Consider the following 16,725-nt stretch of genomic DNA (forward strand, 5'->3'; position numbering starts at 1 on the left):
ATTTGGTCACAAATATCTGCATATGTTCTAAATACTATGCTGGAGGGAGATTATCTAACAGAGGGAGATTATCTAACAATCCTTACACACACTCTATGAGTTTGGGAACATTTTTAATGGCTGCTTTAAGTCATGTTAATGTCAAAGGAAGCAGACGGCAAAGGTGTTGACTAATGTATGCTGTGAAATTCTACTTTTGAAAATCTGGACTACAAATTCAATATTCTGAGGATTAAAGTGTGATGGGGTAGAAGGTCAGGCCATAAATATGCCAGGAAAAATAAAAGATGCCCAGGGAGGTGGTGGAGTCACCGTCCCTGGAGGTGTTCAAGAGGAGATTGGACGTGGCACTTGGTGCCATGGTCTAGTCATAAGGTCTGTGGTGATAGGTTGGACTTGATGATCCTCGAGGTCTCTTCCAACCTTAGTTATACTGTGATACTGTGATAAATAGCTTTATATGTAACAAAAACATCACATTTCTGTCTTTTGCTAAAAAAGTTTATCAACAAATAATTTATGAGTGACTTATAAAGAAAATTAAATAATCCCTACCACCACTATATATTTTCTTTTGTTAAGACAAGCAAAAAAAAAAAGAAAAAAAAGCCTTTTAATTTTTTTCAGTGTTTGTCTTCTGCCATGGATCTTATTCATTAAGGTAGCAGAAGCTTTCCTAAATCTGATACATAGCACATATCCTTTTAAGAAAGTTGGCAAGCTAATTTTGCCTGGCAGGCTGCAACAAAAAATACCCTTTCAGTAATGCTTTCTACCTGCTTGGATTCTTAGATATTATTTTCCCAACTTTCTTTGACTTTGAGGAATTCACTCCCTTTTATCTATATAAAAATTAAGTCATGTGCAAATTCCTAATGAGATCTACTCACTAATCCTATTTTGGCAAATGAAGTGAATATTATTCAATGCCCAAAAGGATCACTGACAAATGCCTCTCTCGCTTCCTTGCTAGAACTTTCAGTGAAGAAAAAAAGAAATAAATAAATAAATCTAGAATATATTTCTTGCACTGATTTTATGTCAGGAGGTTATTTCTCATTTCTCTCAATGGTTTCTTAGACCTATCACTGATTTTTTCACTACTTATTTATACTGAAAAACTAACAATGAAACTCTGAAGAATAAATGTTGCCGCAGTATGAAAAATAGTTAGAAGACACTAGCCTACAAACTTGTGTATGAAATCTATTATTACTTTTAAAAGTAACTTCAACTTCTCTAGAAAAATAAGAGTGTACAACTAATTCAAATGAAAACCTTTGCCTTTTTAAACAAATCTCTGATGAACTTAGAGTGTGGTTTTGCGTTGGTTTTGGTTTTTAAGACAAGCATGAATTCCTGTGTTTGAAAAAGACATTTATGCTGCAGTTGTGCTCAAGAGTGTGCATCAGCCTCTTAAAGCACAAAAAGATAGATTAGCCTAACTATTATCTGATTACAGCATTTGTCCTTTGTTCTCAGTTCTTAACATTAGAAATAAAATTTGTGAAGACTATGCATATTGTAAAGCTAAAAGAATTGCCAAAAGACATTGTTACATAAAACAGAAAAATTTTGGAGGGAAAGAAAAAATGAAGAGAGAGAAAAGTCACCCTTTAAACACTTATTTTTAGTCCAATCTTTTCTATATTACACAAAACAGCAACTAGAAGAGGAACAGCTGAGCTTCACCAGATTGAATCAACTCCAGTCAAGTTAGCAGTTTGCAGTGCTACAGACTTTGAGACCTTAGCCTGTATCTTCCTTAAATAGTCTCAAATACTTTTCAGAGTACCCAGACATAGTTCTAATAAAATCTACATGTAATCTTTCTCCCCTTTAGATACACCTTTAACAAAATGACAATGCACCTAAGAAACACCACCTTTTTCCCAGCTTAAAGAGACCACAAACACACCACTACAGCTGTCATATTTCTGGCATCATATTTAGATCTGCAAATTAAGTTCAGCTGAGGATAAACACCTACAACAACAACAAATACACTACACAAAGATTAGAAGAAATCTACTTCAATAGGCCTGGGGCTATAGTATAAACCACAGTGATTTAAAAAAAGGTTAAATACAACACCCTGCACCAGGTAACCAATAGTAATCAGGCAATATGACAGTGCCAAAAAGAGCAGAGTTATTTCTGTCAAAGTTACATTGACGAATTAATAAAAATAAATCAGAAATTGCATGTGACAGCTTAAACTTCTTTATAGGTCTTAGAGAATACAAGGGGGTTAGCTATTGAATTTTCTATTTTTTATTACATTTCCGCGGGAATTTGAGAGTGATGAATTTTGCCTTTCTAAACCAAGTACTCAAAGACATGTTAGATGTTCTGTACAACTCCATGTGAAAATCAGGTCTCTTTCATGGCTCCACGTTATGTAATTGTAAGCATAGACAAAAATCACCATAAAACCAAAAAGAATATTAGGAAAAAAAACATACTTTCACAACTTTGCATATTAATGTGGTATTCGGCAGAGATTTGGGTGGTGTAGTATGGCTTTATGCTCCTATAAAATATTTGCCAATGTGATGTTGAGCAAATGATAATTTATATTTAATCTCTGTAAGAAGTTCTATTCTACGCCAATGCTAACTTTGTCTTTCATCACCCTTCATTACTTCCCATTTCAGCCTCTGTCTAACGCCACACTGAAAAGTAGAACATGGTAAAGCTGCAAAGGAAAACATCTGGTGCCTGTGATATGCAAAACCTTGACGAGAAGGAAATAAAAGAAAGCTGTGTCATAGCCCCTCTTACTTCCACAACTATCTACATGCCTATGGAAATGAAAAGAAAATGCTACAGTATAAAAACCTAGCTGAGTATTTTGGGTTTAGCCCGTATTAAAGGCACAGGAAGAGCTCAGTAGAGGAAATAAAGGCAAGAACCCATTCACCATTTATTTTTATTTTTCCAAAAGACCCCAGCAAATATGTCAAACAGTCCTCGAAGCAGTATGCTTCCTCTGGTATTTTTTCATGTGGCTTTATTTCTAAAATAATTTTTGAATAAAATAGAAGATTAGAGTAGGTAAAAATTATGCACAAGAAATGGAAAAATACTTGGGATCAGCACACAACCAGCACAAATTACCATATGCCATTACCATATAGGACATAAAATATCCACATAGTTTACTAGTAACTGCGCTGATATGCATAGTTGAGTCTACATTATTCTTTATCACAGGAAATTAGTTTCATGTGTTCTGCTACACTGTTTCAATTTAAAGCTAAAAGACCACAAAATTCATTAGACAGAATAAAATAAATAAAACATTACATGTCTTCAAAATCTGAAATGTAAGCAGCAGGGGTCTAGGCAGCAGAATTGATCTTACCATCACAGTTAATCATTTTCCAATACTAAAATATATGCAAATTTATTATTTATTTGATAGTCTCACTGCCCCAAAGCAGCTGAAATCCATACCTTTCTTATTTTCCACACTGCTATAACTCATTCTGAAGTTGGACATCCAGTGTCTTACAGTGAGCTAAATTCTTTAACGACCAAACTAGGCATTACAGTCATCTCAGACTAGTTACTATAGAATATTCTGCTGTGTTTATAGTTTTACAGACTTCACAAAAGTGAAAAGCTGTCTTCCAACTAGTTCTAAAGCTCCCAAGCCCAGAGCACAGTAAGGTGGTGCCAATACCACCCTTGGCTTAAAGAAATTATGTTCTGAGCTCAGAACATTCAAGAAGGAAAAAAAGTTGTCTAAAAAGCACCACAGATAACTAAACCTTACACAGGTGCTTAATCTTGACCAAGCATTATAATGGCTGGTTAATGACACCTCTTCAGATAAACATTTAAATTTGTCTTTTGTGTTCTTACAGCTATAGTGAGTCAACAATTGTCATAAAACATCTAATAGATTTATCTGTGGACTCAAAAGAGTTCAGAGTGGAGCTATGCTATCTTCAAAATCAACGTAGAATGTAAGCACATCTTGAAAAGGTAAAAGGAAGAGAAAGGGAAGGAATAGAAAAGAAGTTCTGCTTTATCCTATAGTAACAAAATTGAAGACTCCACAGGCATTTTCCAATTCATTTGGTGACTCAGCAAACACCCATGCCACAACAGTGAAAATGAGACCAGAAGTCAATAAAGAGGTAAAGAACTGCAGATAAAAAACTCTAAATAAAATTTTATTCTTCTAGTATCTATCAGACACTAATTCCTAATGAAGATAAAAAGATCAAATGAAGTAACATGCTTTTCTAGAAACTACCTTACTGTAAATTAGACTGAGACTGTTGATCAAAACAAGACAGGTGAATGAAAAAAGACATCAGAATAGAATAGACCAGACCTTCAAGATCATCGCGTCCAACCAACTACACTATGCAACCAAGCACCCTGTCAAGTCTCCTCCTGAACACCTCCAGCAATGGTGACTCCACCATCTCCCTGGGCAGCCCATTCCAATTGGGAATCACTCTGTGTAAAACTTCCTCCTGACCTCCAGCCTGAACCTCCCCTGGCGCAGCCTGAGACTGTGTCCTCTTGTTCTGGTACTGGCTGCCTGGGAGAAGAGACCAACCTCTGCCTGTCTACAACCTCCCTTCAGGTAGTTGTAGAGAGCAATAAGGTCACCCCTGAGTCTCCTCTTCTCCAGGCTAAGCAACCCCAGCTGCGTGAATCTTTTGGATTTCATTTAACTGTAATGTGCAAACTGATGTCTAATCTCCAATGCTTTAATCCCTGATAGCTATGGAAATATCACACTATTTCAGTAAATTCCCAACTGTAATTAACCACCTTGGCCAAAAAGTTTGTAATGTCAGCCAAAATCGTGCTACATGCTTAGTATAGCCTTTACTCCACAACAAAAAGGCTTTTCACCTCAAAGCATCCAAGAGACACAGACATGCAAAATACTCAAGAGTAACATTTGTAACATTTTTCTAAAGGAACATATCCCTGTAATAATTTTTATCACATTAGTAGCACTACAATGCAACCAGCTGTCTGAGAGTCCATTGACAAAAAAAAAACCAACAACAAAAATCTTCCAGCACGCTAGGAACCTCTACTCCTCAAGGAATTAAAACAAAACAAAAAAAAAACACAACCCCACAACTGAGTATTTTCAAGAAAATAATTTTGTGGAATACAATAATTTAGGCAAAGCAACTAATTTCTATAACATAGAAAAGCCTCTCACGTACATTTCCAGTACACTTATTTTAAACAATCAAATGTTTTCACCCCTTGCTCTAGGCATGCCCTGTATAGAATACTACCAACATCACTACTTGAATTTCTTTTTTCCTTATTGCTTTATAAATAGTCCACACCTTTACAAACAATTTGCATATGTGAGCAGTAACACAAATCATAACGCTTTATCAGGCACTCAAGATGTCAGTGGCAAGTCATGCATAAGACCTGATCCTGTAAATCCTCTCCATGTGAATGTCCATTCTGAACTACATTACTTCAGTAAGACCCAGTAGAAATATTTCAGTTCAGTTCTCACTGTCTTAAAATGCATGCGTAGGTTCCTGTTTGACTTATTTAGTCAAGACTAAAACAACAGATAAAGGTAATTCTTTAACATTCAGATCCAACTCCATTGAAATCCTAAGATCAAATTTTAATTAAGATATGAGCAATGGTAATAAGTATTGTTTCAGATGTATTCCTGGAATACAAATGTATTGCTCCTACTAATCTATAGACGTGAACGACAAAAGATGGGTTAGAGTAGAAAACTGTAAACATCACAGGAGACCTTAAGAGGGTTACTGACAGACACATTCCTGACAAAAATGTGCAGGGACACTGTTTATTCACTTACAACCCACAGATGGATTTGTCTGGGGAAAATAGGTACTATCATGATGAGAAGACCTATATGCAGGACAGGTTGAAATTTTGATACAAAGAAAACATAACATACCTCAAATAATCATATTTTTTCTGTTAGAAAGCTCTTGTGTCTGACTGTTTAATTTATGTTAAAAGTTTGAACCTAGTCTCCTAAGATTTAAGATATGCTAATAAAAAAATAAATAGTAACTTCCTGTGCTGTCATTTGCATTTACACAAATTTTCAGGCTGTGTTTTGCTTTTAATTCACATTCTATAGCCTAAAAATTTATTAATATCCAAAGCATTTTTTTCAACTTGGGAGTTTCTCCCTTATTCTTAACCTTTCTTGTTTTCTTTTTATTAACTAATACAATTGTCATGATGATTGAAAAATTAAAGAATGTTTGAAATACAAATTGAAAAGCAATCATCCCAACCATTAAGAAATTATTTTGACACAAACAGCATGTTCAACAGAGATGAGCTTCAAAATAAGTGCTATTCTTTCTCCCTTCATGGTAAAAATTGTATTAGTAGGACTGACCCTTCTTTTAATGATGTGGACTTCTCAGAAACTAGACTACTTATACATTCCAACCCAAATAATTCATCCAGCTTTATGCCCTAAGATAAAATGCCAGAGAGCAATGATCTATAACCACAAAGCAACTGTCTGGTCCTCTCATATAGGGAGTCTTCAAAACTCAGGAATGTCTCAATGTGAACTGTCTCAGTGACGCCCTACCAAAACATCCACAATCTACACCAAGTGCTTATTCAGCACTGACACAAAACACGTCACCCACAAAACAAGCAAAATATATAGAATGGAAGAAGAAAAAGTCACAGGTGTGTAAGTAGGGGGGAAAGGAAAAAAAAACCCTCAACCTCTATTTTTATTTAGACACCACACCCACACCCCCCCCAAAAAAAAAAGAAAGTCTATGTCTGTTATGATAAAGGCCACATTTTGAAGGAATATTTCATCCCCAAATTCCAAGGGATTGTTTTCTTTGCACGCCTGACTGATATATTACCATCTTAAAGGGGAAAAAAAAACACCACATCAAAACTATCTGTCCTGTCTCACCTTTGCTCCTCTTGCCCTCAGTATTCCACAACAGAATATCTAGTAGGTCTTACTCTCACTCTTCTCCTTTTCTCCTTAAAACCATATTTCCCCCTCTGCTTTCCACTGAAAAGGAGCAGGGCAAGACTTCAACTGCCTGAACTAACTGCCTTTATAATTGTTTAAACTCCTGAACTGTGTAACAAGATAACCTACCACCCTATGGCTGACCCTGTGACACAATTTCATTTTTACAGTGGTGCTATCTGATCTTGTAACTTACAAAATAAATCTATTCTACAGTGACACAAAGACGAGTAGCTCAGCTTCCTTAGGATATCTATTATGATATGGGATGAGAAAGAAAAGTTTGAGTGGATACCTCTTGGAGAGACAGAAAAACAACAACACTCTGGGCCTGGATTTTCCCCTGCTACCAGGAGGGCTAACAGGGGACATTAAAACCTTCCATCATGAAATAAGCTTATGGCAACTGGCAAAAATTTTATTGCCTTTTGGACAAGAGAATTAGGAGGAAGGTAATACACTCTGGTTAACTTTGACCAAATCAGTTTTATGTTCTTGTAATAAAGACCACAATTCTGCTATGCATCTCAGATAACATTATCACAGATAAGTTAATATTAACATCTTTTACAAAGAAGAATGCTTTTTCTTATTTCTGACTTTCACTTGAAGGTAAGACTATGGTAAACTCCATGTCACAGTTCATACTTTATCCACTCAGAAACACACTGTCTTCTCTCCCTGATATAAAGGACTAGAATCAAAATTACCTTTATTAGAATAAACCTTTATTTGAATAAACCAAACCAGGTTGGAAGAGACCTTCAAGATCATCGTGTCCAACCCATCAACCAATCCAACCCACCCAAACAGCTAACCCATGGCACCAAGCACCCCATCAAGTCTCCTTCTGAACACTTTCAATGACGGCGACTCCACCACCTCCCCAGGCAACCCATTCCATAGCACAATCACTCTGTATAGAACTTCTTCCTGACATCCAACCTGAACCTCCCCTGGCGCAGCCTGAGACTGTGTCCTCTTGTTCTGGTACTGGGTGCCTGGGAGAAGAGACCATCATCCACCTGTCTACAACCTCCCTTCAGGTAGTTGTAGAGAGCAATAAGGTCTCCCCTGAGTCTCCTCTTCTCCAGGCTGAGCAACCCCAGCTCCCTCAGCCTCTCCTCATAGGGCTTGTGTTCCAAACCCCTCACCAACTTTGTTGCTCTTCTCTGGACTCGTTCCAGCAAGTCAACATCCTTCCTAAACTGAGGGGCCCAGAACTGGACACAGTACTCGAGGTACCAGCACAAACAGACCAAAAAACAAATAAAAGAAAAAAGAAAAATCATCCAAACAGAACATTGTTTTGAAAATCACAAAAAAAATGTGATTCCTGCATCTCTTATTCTCATTAAATGCAAAATTCACTCCAGTTCCATGCTGGGCCAGAACCATTTCTTCTTCTCCATGCCACCACCACCACCCACACCCCCACACACACTTTTCCCCTCTTTCCCCCTTAAATGTTATTATTTCAAACAGTTTAAGATTTATCAATACTCAGATTATGACAGTGCTTCAGTGTGACAACTATTTTTTTCTCCAAAAGCACCACAAAAAGATATTGTTGCCTTGAGAGAACTAACAACTCTGCCTGGTAGTAGTAAAGCACATGTCACAGAACTCTGAAACATTTCTCACCTCAAAACCAAAATCATGGGAGGAAGGATTTACCTAACACACAATCTGGGAAGTTTTCCAAAATCTTTAAGAATTGTTTAGTCTGACAGAGTTCCCTTCAAAGCCCTAGAGAGGTGCTAGAAGTATCCACATGAAGATAATGCATGACTGAAAAAGACCTACTGAAATCGTGTTCCAAACCATGGTTCATATCACTTTGTTTCAACACATATCTGCACAGCAGCCACTGAAGCTCCACCACAGTGCATCACACTACTGTCTTCCTCAGCACATTTTTACTTTATATGAACATGTGTGAAATCCATACCACAAGACTCATCTGTCACAAATCTCTCTTACACAACCAGGATTGTTCTGCATTTTCTTCTGATGTTAACCTTTTGGAAAAAAAACACAAAACCATACTGCTGCTGACAGGACACTAGATGAGAAGGATATTTGATCTGATTCAGTATGGCAATTGCTTGCTCAGCTATTTTATTAATTGATACCGTTAGCAATAACTAACTAGTAACCAGAAATTGTTAGTTGTCTGGGTTTTGCAACCAAAGATCAGATCCTTTCCCAGCTGTTATCTAGGTAAAGCATTTCTCTTTTTCCCTGCCTTTTAAACAAAGCAAAACAAATAAAAAACCCCAACAAAACCCAAACATAGCAATAAAAACTACCACCCAACACACACACCAAAAAAAAAACCCAAACAAACCTACCCAACAAAACCCCCATAAACTCCTGACTTTCCAGTTATTCTTTGTACCCAACTGCTCCACAGCATGTGCAGCTCAGTCTGACAGCAATCAGGATTAAACCTCCTTTCCTGTGCTTCATGTTTCATTGCAAATTAATCAAATATTTCAACTGCAACTCCTAAGTCATCCTAGTAGTTCTCAGGATCAATTCAGCCATTACCATTCAATTTAAAAAAAATAAAATTCCATGCTTTTGCAGTAACCTCTTCATACCTCAAAATAAATCAGTTACACTTTGTAGATATCTTGGGTTTACATACTAACTTTCACTTTTTACAAATTCAGATCAGGACATTTCAATCCAGTCACAACTACATTGTCCAGGCTTGTTGCTCCTGCATTATGGAAACAAACAATGCAAGTGGAAGAAGTGGTTCCACCAACAACCCAACTCCTAAATTTAGTTCCCCTGTCTCTTTTCAGTCACAGCTTTTTGAGGGTAAGCTGTGCTATCTCAGAATGATTCCTCACTCACACGCCCCTGCACTGTACACAGGGAATCCTAACAGCATTGTACCCAGGCAGCAACCAGGCTGACAGCGCTGTACAGCTACTTTATTCACACATTCAGGAGGTAAAGAAATATGCTCTGTGGATCTTCCAGCTGGGGAAAACTATTGGAAGCAGCAAATCTAGAGAAGCATGAGAAATACTGCTGTCTTGAAATTAGACACCATGAACAGAGAGAGTCAGGTCCAATCCAATCCAAAGCTGATATTTTTCCTTCATAGAATGATAGAGCTCTTTCCTCCTAATAGCCAGTTTGTGCTGCATATCCATTTGCTTCCAGAGTATTCACACTCCAGATCAAGCCAGAAAAATAATCCACATCACTGATAAAGTAAGAAAACATTCTTCTTTGTTTATATCAGAAAATATCCTTTCATTTCTAGTTACCTCTGAAATTACCATTTTAATCTCTGTGTGCCTTTAAGCAAACAGAAAAAGTGAAGTATAAAACTGAACTGTTACGGTCAGGAGTGGGATGAAAATGAGCAATAATGCATTATCCTGTCCCAGGGAACAATTTGTATCTTTTTATTAATATAATTTCTGTTTATTTTGTAATGTTGTTTGTTGCCCTTTTTTTCCATGTTTTAAAGAAGAATTTCAACAAAATTTACTTCCTACTTTATTAATTCTTAAAGAAAATTAAATATAAATGTGTACATATTCAAACCCACACAATCAGATAAATCCAAATAATCCCTTTTCAAATCTTCATCTTTTTCAATCTATTTAAATGATACAGTGTTCATATTGTTAAAATGTTAATGCTGTATACGCAGCAAACAGGCTAAAAGAGAAAGACATGACAACAATCTGCCTGTTATCCAATGTGACAACTGTGTTTCTCACTCAGAATAACCAGTCTCTCAGAAGAGTAATGTATATCACAGATTCTCTCAGTTTTCATTAGTACACTATCTCAATTCTCCAGGGAAATTATCTTTGAACAACATATCACTCTGCCCTTGGAACCATCAAACTGACATTTGACAAAACTGTGGAAGGCTTGTAAGTTAAATTTAAAACTCTGTTAAACCATGCATACACATTTCATTGAGCTCTAGCCTCCCATGGAAACAGTTAGGAAGGACAGAATCAGAGGCTAGTGGGAAAATTTCTAGCACTGGTCAGTATATTATACACTGAAAAAAAAAAATATTCACCTCCTCTTTATCTGCATGCAGAAAATTTTGGGGAGTATAAAAGCTGATGTAACCTAAACAAATAATAATTGTAATAATGCTACTGTACTGATTTTGTAAATGTATATGGGGGATGTGGGGTGGGGGTGCTACACCAAAATATTCCATTTTCTTGTATGCTCTCTGTATCAATAGCCCCTCATGTTATAAAACCCATGCAGCATTTTTTTCTAATCATTCCAAGCCCATATAAATATGGATGAAGCAAATGACACCTAAGAACATGCTGATGGGCAGCAATTAAAGAAATTAATAGATCTGGTTCTTGAATTAAGCTTTCACTTTAATGACAATTCAAGCTGCAAAAACTTAACACTTCACTGAAATCCCACAATAAACTCTAATCATACACTGCAACTTATCTAGGACTCTAGGGATGGAAGTTGGCAGGGTTATGAGGACAGTTTGCTTCAAAAAGGTCAGCTGGTTTTTTAGGTCAATAAAACATAACAGAAATTGCACCTCCAACTGCTGAACAAATGTTTCTGCATAGCAATCACTGAATTCCAGTGAAATCAACCATATAGGATAATATCTTTCTTTAAGCTCTCTCTGGGTAGACAGATTTTGAATCAATGTTGGTTATGTTCTGATACAAACACCAGAGTGGTCACGTTCAGACAACCTCATCATAGCCAACTACAGAGTAAATGCATTTCATTTCGGGGGGGTGAGGGGGAAGAATCTGAAAATAAATTGTTTTTTCTTAAATTCAGTTGTAATAACTATCCATTCAAACATACTAAAATGTGCTTGCAGCAGATTGACAATAAAGTCCTGTTTCAGTACTGCAATCAATAAGCCTTAAATTTCAGAAGCAAAATTTTCTAGCTGGAAACTAACCTGCAGTTGTGATGTGCATTAAAGCACACCAGGGAAAAAAAAAAATCTTGTCCTGTCAGTCTTTTCATAATGAGCCATCTCCTGTCATGCAGTTTGAAAGCTTCCATGTCTGAAACTTCTCTGATACATCTGACCTGTGAACTGTGTTTGATTTAGAGGGTAAGATACCAAAACTCTCCCACACCAGCAAGATGTGCCATGCACAAAGTATACATCAGCACCAAAATTCTAAAAAAACTTCTGAACACATTAGAAAGACAGAGCAAACATTTGCCATGATTCTACTGAAATGAAGGAGTTGGGGCTGTTCAGTCTGCAGAAGAGAAGGCTCCGAGATTGTCTAATTGTGGCCTTCCAATATCTGAGGGGGGCCTACAGGAAGGCTGGGGAAGGACTTCTCAGGATCTCAGGTAGTGATAGGACTAGGGGGAATGGAATGAAGCTGGAGGTGGGGAGATTCAGGCTAGATGTGAGGAGGAGGTTCTTCACCATGAGAGTGGTGGAACCCTGGAATGGGTTGTCCAGGGAGGTGGTCGAGGCCCCGTGCCTGGAGGTGTTTAAGCCCAGGCTGGATGAGGCTCTGGCCAGCCTGATCTAGTGTGGGGTGTCCCTACCCATGGCAGGGGGGTTGGAACTAGATGATCCTTGTGGTCCCTTCCAACCCTGGATGATACTATGATACTATGGTAATAACCTGGAACTATATCTGCAGTAGTATCTCTGGTTGCCTAAATCCACCTGGAAAGTCTTTGCAGTATACACCCTCCTTTATAAGCCAGTAAATGCTTTCTAACTTGATAAAGACCTCCTAAAGAAAAGTTTTGAGTACAGAAAACATAACTGTGTTCAGGTTTCAATCACTGATTTCATAATTGATAAATAAGGGATGAACTTAAGAGCAGAGAACTGTCTTAAAAACCTGTCACAAGGGGGGGGAAAAAAAAAAAAAAAAGAATGGGTAAAGGCAGAAGCAGATGAACCTGTAGTCCAAAGTGTATAAAGTCATTAGTTTCAAAAATACCAAGTAGATGTTTTAAGACTTTGCTAACTTACACTTTACAATCATTCATAAGCATGGGGGGGTGGGGGGTGGGAACCCAACATCAAGGCCTTCTAAGAGGAAATAAAAAAAGTTGCCTAGATCAATTTGTACTGTCAACAAGCACCACGAGACATCATAATACCTGATAAGATTAGTCATAATCAGTGCACAAGCACAAACACTAGCTAAACTAATCTAAGAACCGGAAGAAAGAAAAACATTCATCTGACTAGATGACACTATATACAAACACAGCATACAAAACATACACATACCTCCCTTGCAGTTATGTGCTTGTCCAGAATCTGGCCACCACAAACAGCTAAAAGTTTCTGAACCAGAAGCTGAACCACTCCAACTCATCCTATTATGTTTGCAGTAACAGTAAAAGGGGTGATGGTAAAGTATTAAGAATAAGTTTCCAATGTTCCAATAAATCTTTATACTACTGATACTGCGCAATCCATTACCTACTGGGTTGGGTCATCTACCAAAATGTTATTCCCTCTGTTGAATTCCCTAAGCAAAGATAATAAAAGTAAAACTGCAAGAAAAAAATCTTTACAAGAAACAACATATTAATTATGTTGTTAATAAACATTTTTTTCTTCCACATTTTTTTGCAAAAGCATTCATTTACTGTAAAGTTTCTGATCTATAAATGGAATGACCAAAAACTTCACAACAGGGACAAGCAAAGTAAAAACAAAGACAGACAAAGTTATTGATATGGAATCAAAATGGCCAAATAAATGAAGCATCATAGAAAACCTTCATTTTAGAAGGTGCAATTAATTAGGTGAGCAGAAAATACTAACCTGGAAGTCAAGCTGGTTGAAGTAGGGATGAAAGCAGCAATTTGGAGAAAAACAGATAAGGAGGAAGACAGCAAAAGAGAATAAAGGGAGGAACACATTAGTTCTTTAAAAATATAACAAGCAGATGTTATACCAGCAGATTTTATTTAAATTAAAAATAATTTAAAAAAAAAAATAAAAAAAAGGGAAGGGAAGGAAGGGAAAGTGAGAAGTAAAACAAAATTTCTGAATTTCTGTAGCAGTATATCCTTGCTGTGCACTGAACAGAAAATTTAAAGTAAAAAATGACATCTTGTCATTTGTGTACAGCGGAAAGCCATGCATATTTACAACCATCCAAATGTATACATACAGCAAACAGAACTGATAGGTCGATAATGTTAGTGTTTGCTGCCACACAGATATCTCATCATATCCCCCCCAAGAAGAGGTTTTTTGAACTGAGATAGGTTTGTTGACCCACATTCATTGAGTCTTCCCATAAAAGCCAAAACAACTAAACAATCTGGAGCTTGTTCAAAGATACTCTTTAGAAGTTCACAAAGCACTATACCTAATAATGAAAGACCAGAGATTTGCCCTTCCCTCCCATCCCATCCCTAAGACAGAGCCCCTTCCAATGCTGACAGCAACTTTTTTTCTTCAGTCTGAAGAATAACCTTAACACTAAAAATAACTTGATAACTCATTTGTTAAAAACCACTTAACATGCTCTTTAAATTAAGCAAGACAAAAAGAAGCCCTGCCTGACACTCAGGTAGACTAATCCTTAAAGCTGCCACTGGTGGACAGTTTTTCATTCAATTATGAAAGAGCAATCTTCTAAAAGCATAACACCTTTTCAAAAGCAATTATTTCATATATTGATGTTTTGCCATTTATGTGATGAACTGCTAGTGCTTTGTGAACTTATTTTCAGAATTCAATTCCAAATAAATTCAGAATGAATTAATTGTAGTCCAAACACTGCAGGAACTTAAATGCATATCTGCAGTGTTTCTACCCAAAGCTTACCCCTGGATGTAAGTGGGGAAGATAAAAACAATTTGTCTAAAACCAAAATGGTTTTGTCTCGTAGCGAGTACTTTTAAATGAACTTACGTATTGTTGTAAGCTTTGCTTTAGAAGCTATACTCAATCAAGCAAATAACCAACCATCTAGCATACTGCTGGAGAGAAGCAGGCCCAAGATCTTACAATCTACACTATGTTCTCATCACTTTCTTTCTCTGCAGTCTAAACTTCTTAATGAATAATTTATGCCCATTGCATTATGTGCCAACACTTTTACTGGAATCATGCTTCTTCCACCACAGTGCTTACCCCATCACATATTTATAGAGAATAAGCATCCCTGCTAAGCCTCTGTTTTGCCAAAGAAACAAACCCCTGTTGTTTAGACTCCTCCTGTGACATGAGTACTCCATTCTTTTAATTATCCCACTGGCCCTCTCTGCACCTGTTTCCAGTTTTCATTCAACCTTCTCCAGTAGGACTAATGAGAAGTAAACTGGAGTTCTCCATATGGAGTTTTGCTAGCACTTGATGACATTAATACCTTCCTATCCTAATGCAGATACTTTTTCTAACATATCAAGGTTCACACCTCATTATTTTGGTGTCTGCTTCATTATTTAGAGGGCTCATAATCACACTGCCATAACCAAATTCACTCAATCTGGTTGTCTTTTTTATTTTTTTAACTTTCCTAATTTACAATAACTAACACATATTCTGTATGCATAGGAATTTAGAATTAATCCTGAAACCTACACATAAGTTAAATCAAGTGAGAAACTGCATTAAAGTTAATAGAATTCACAAACAACTCTTAGACCATGATAATTCCTGTAACTTGCAACATACTACTGTCCTTAGCTGATCATGCCACAGATATCTTATTGCAAGCATTATAGAAGTAACTTCACATTTCATAGCAAAGCTATAGCTTCATCATATTCAAAGTACAGTATACCCCATTCAAAAAGGCTGTGCCTAGTCAGTGGTACAGAATTATTTTTAGAAAAATTAGTCTAGGGTCAGCATCCTCATCAACAATAACAGACTGGAAACTGGTGTCCCAAAATTTCACTACTGAAAGTGCACTGAATTTTCAAAAACTAATAAAATAGAAGAAAACTCTGTCCATTACATAACCTCCTACAGGGCTCTCAGACAATAAGATTGTGTTCTGACGAGGTCATAGTAATACCTCTGTATCACTTGGTTCCTTGTTCCTTTGTAATCATTGTTCCATAATCAATATTCTCAATTTAATTCAAATAAATATACTGGTTTATAAGAATATTTAAATCAAGTTGACATTTACTATAAAAGTTAGATCAAAAGCTTCACTGCTTCATCATGTTCATTTTTAATCTTGTCATTGTAATATCCAACCATTCAACATCTACATGATTGTCACTGAAATCTCTTAAGATTATCCACTCAAACAGAAGTTTAGCATGCCTATTACTGTATTTAGTGTCACACAATAACACAGTAGGTTTTACAGTCCAATGAGGATATTGGTTACTGGTTCTCTAAAGACTATATGTTTAGTTTCCATCAGCTTGGTCATATTTGGGCCTGCAGTCTGGGTCACAAGTCTGCGCTTGCAATTGCCCCTTCAGTACACGCACCAATGGCAGGAACAGTCAACAGTTTCTTGACCACACAAATTCACTAACTGAATTATCTTTCTCCAATATGCTGCTTAAGGATTTTGGAAAGTTTATGCACAATTCACAGTCATTAATATATAATAAGGTGTTCACTGATGGTTTCCTCTGGTATCTACTTTACACATTAAACACCAGGGTATTCTAAACTCCTTCTGATACAGTAAGAGAGGTAATTGCTAATTAAAGTTGTCATGTAAACACTCAGTTCTATTTCAAATGTAAAT

General features: G+C 36.7%; 1 protein-coding gene across 16 annotated transcripts in view; it reads right to left on the bottom strand.

The window, feature by feature from the left end:
• The window catches only part of ERC2 (ELKS/RAB6-interacting/CAST family member 2), a 461,566-nt gene that overhangs the window by 248,084 nt on the left and 196,757 nt on the right, over positions 1–16,725 (bottom strand). For 13 of the 16 annotated variants that reach the window (XR_010990493.1, XM_068163671.1, XM_068163678.1 and 10 more), the window contains one exon: positions 13,818–13,829. The exons of the other annotated variants lie outside the window; for them this stretch is intronic. Coding sequence is in view for 12 of the 13 variants with exons in the window: in XM_068163671.1 (XP_068019772.1) it covers positions 13,818–13,829 (12 nt within the window). In the remaining variant the exon portion in view is untranslated. The remainder of the gene's footprint in view (positions 1–13,817; positions 13,830–16,725) is intronic. 16 annotated transcript variants of the gene reach the window in all.

This window comes from Melanerpes formicivorus, unplaced genomic scaffold (assembly GCF_026170545.1).
Source record: "Melanerpes formicivorus ecotype bairdi unplaced genomic scaffold, bMelFor1.0.p_v2 SCAF_74, whole genome shotgun sequence".
Taxonomy (NCBI): domain Eukaryota; kingdom Metazoa; phylum Chordata; class Aves; order Piciformes; family Picidae; genus Melanerpes; species Melanerpes formicivorus.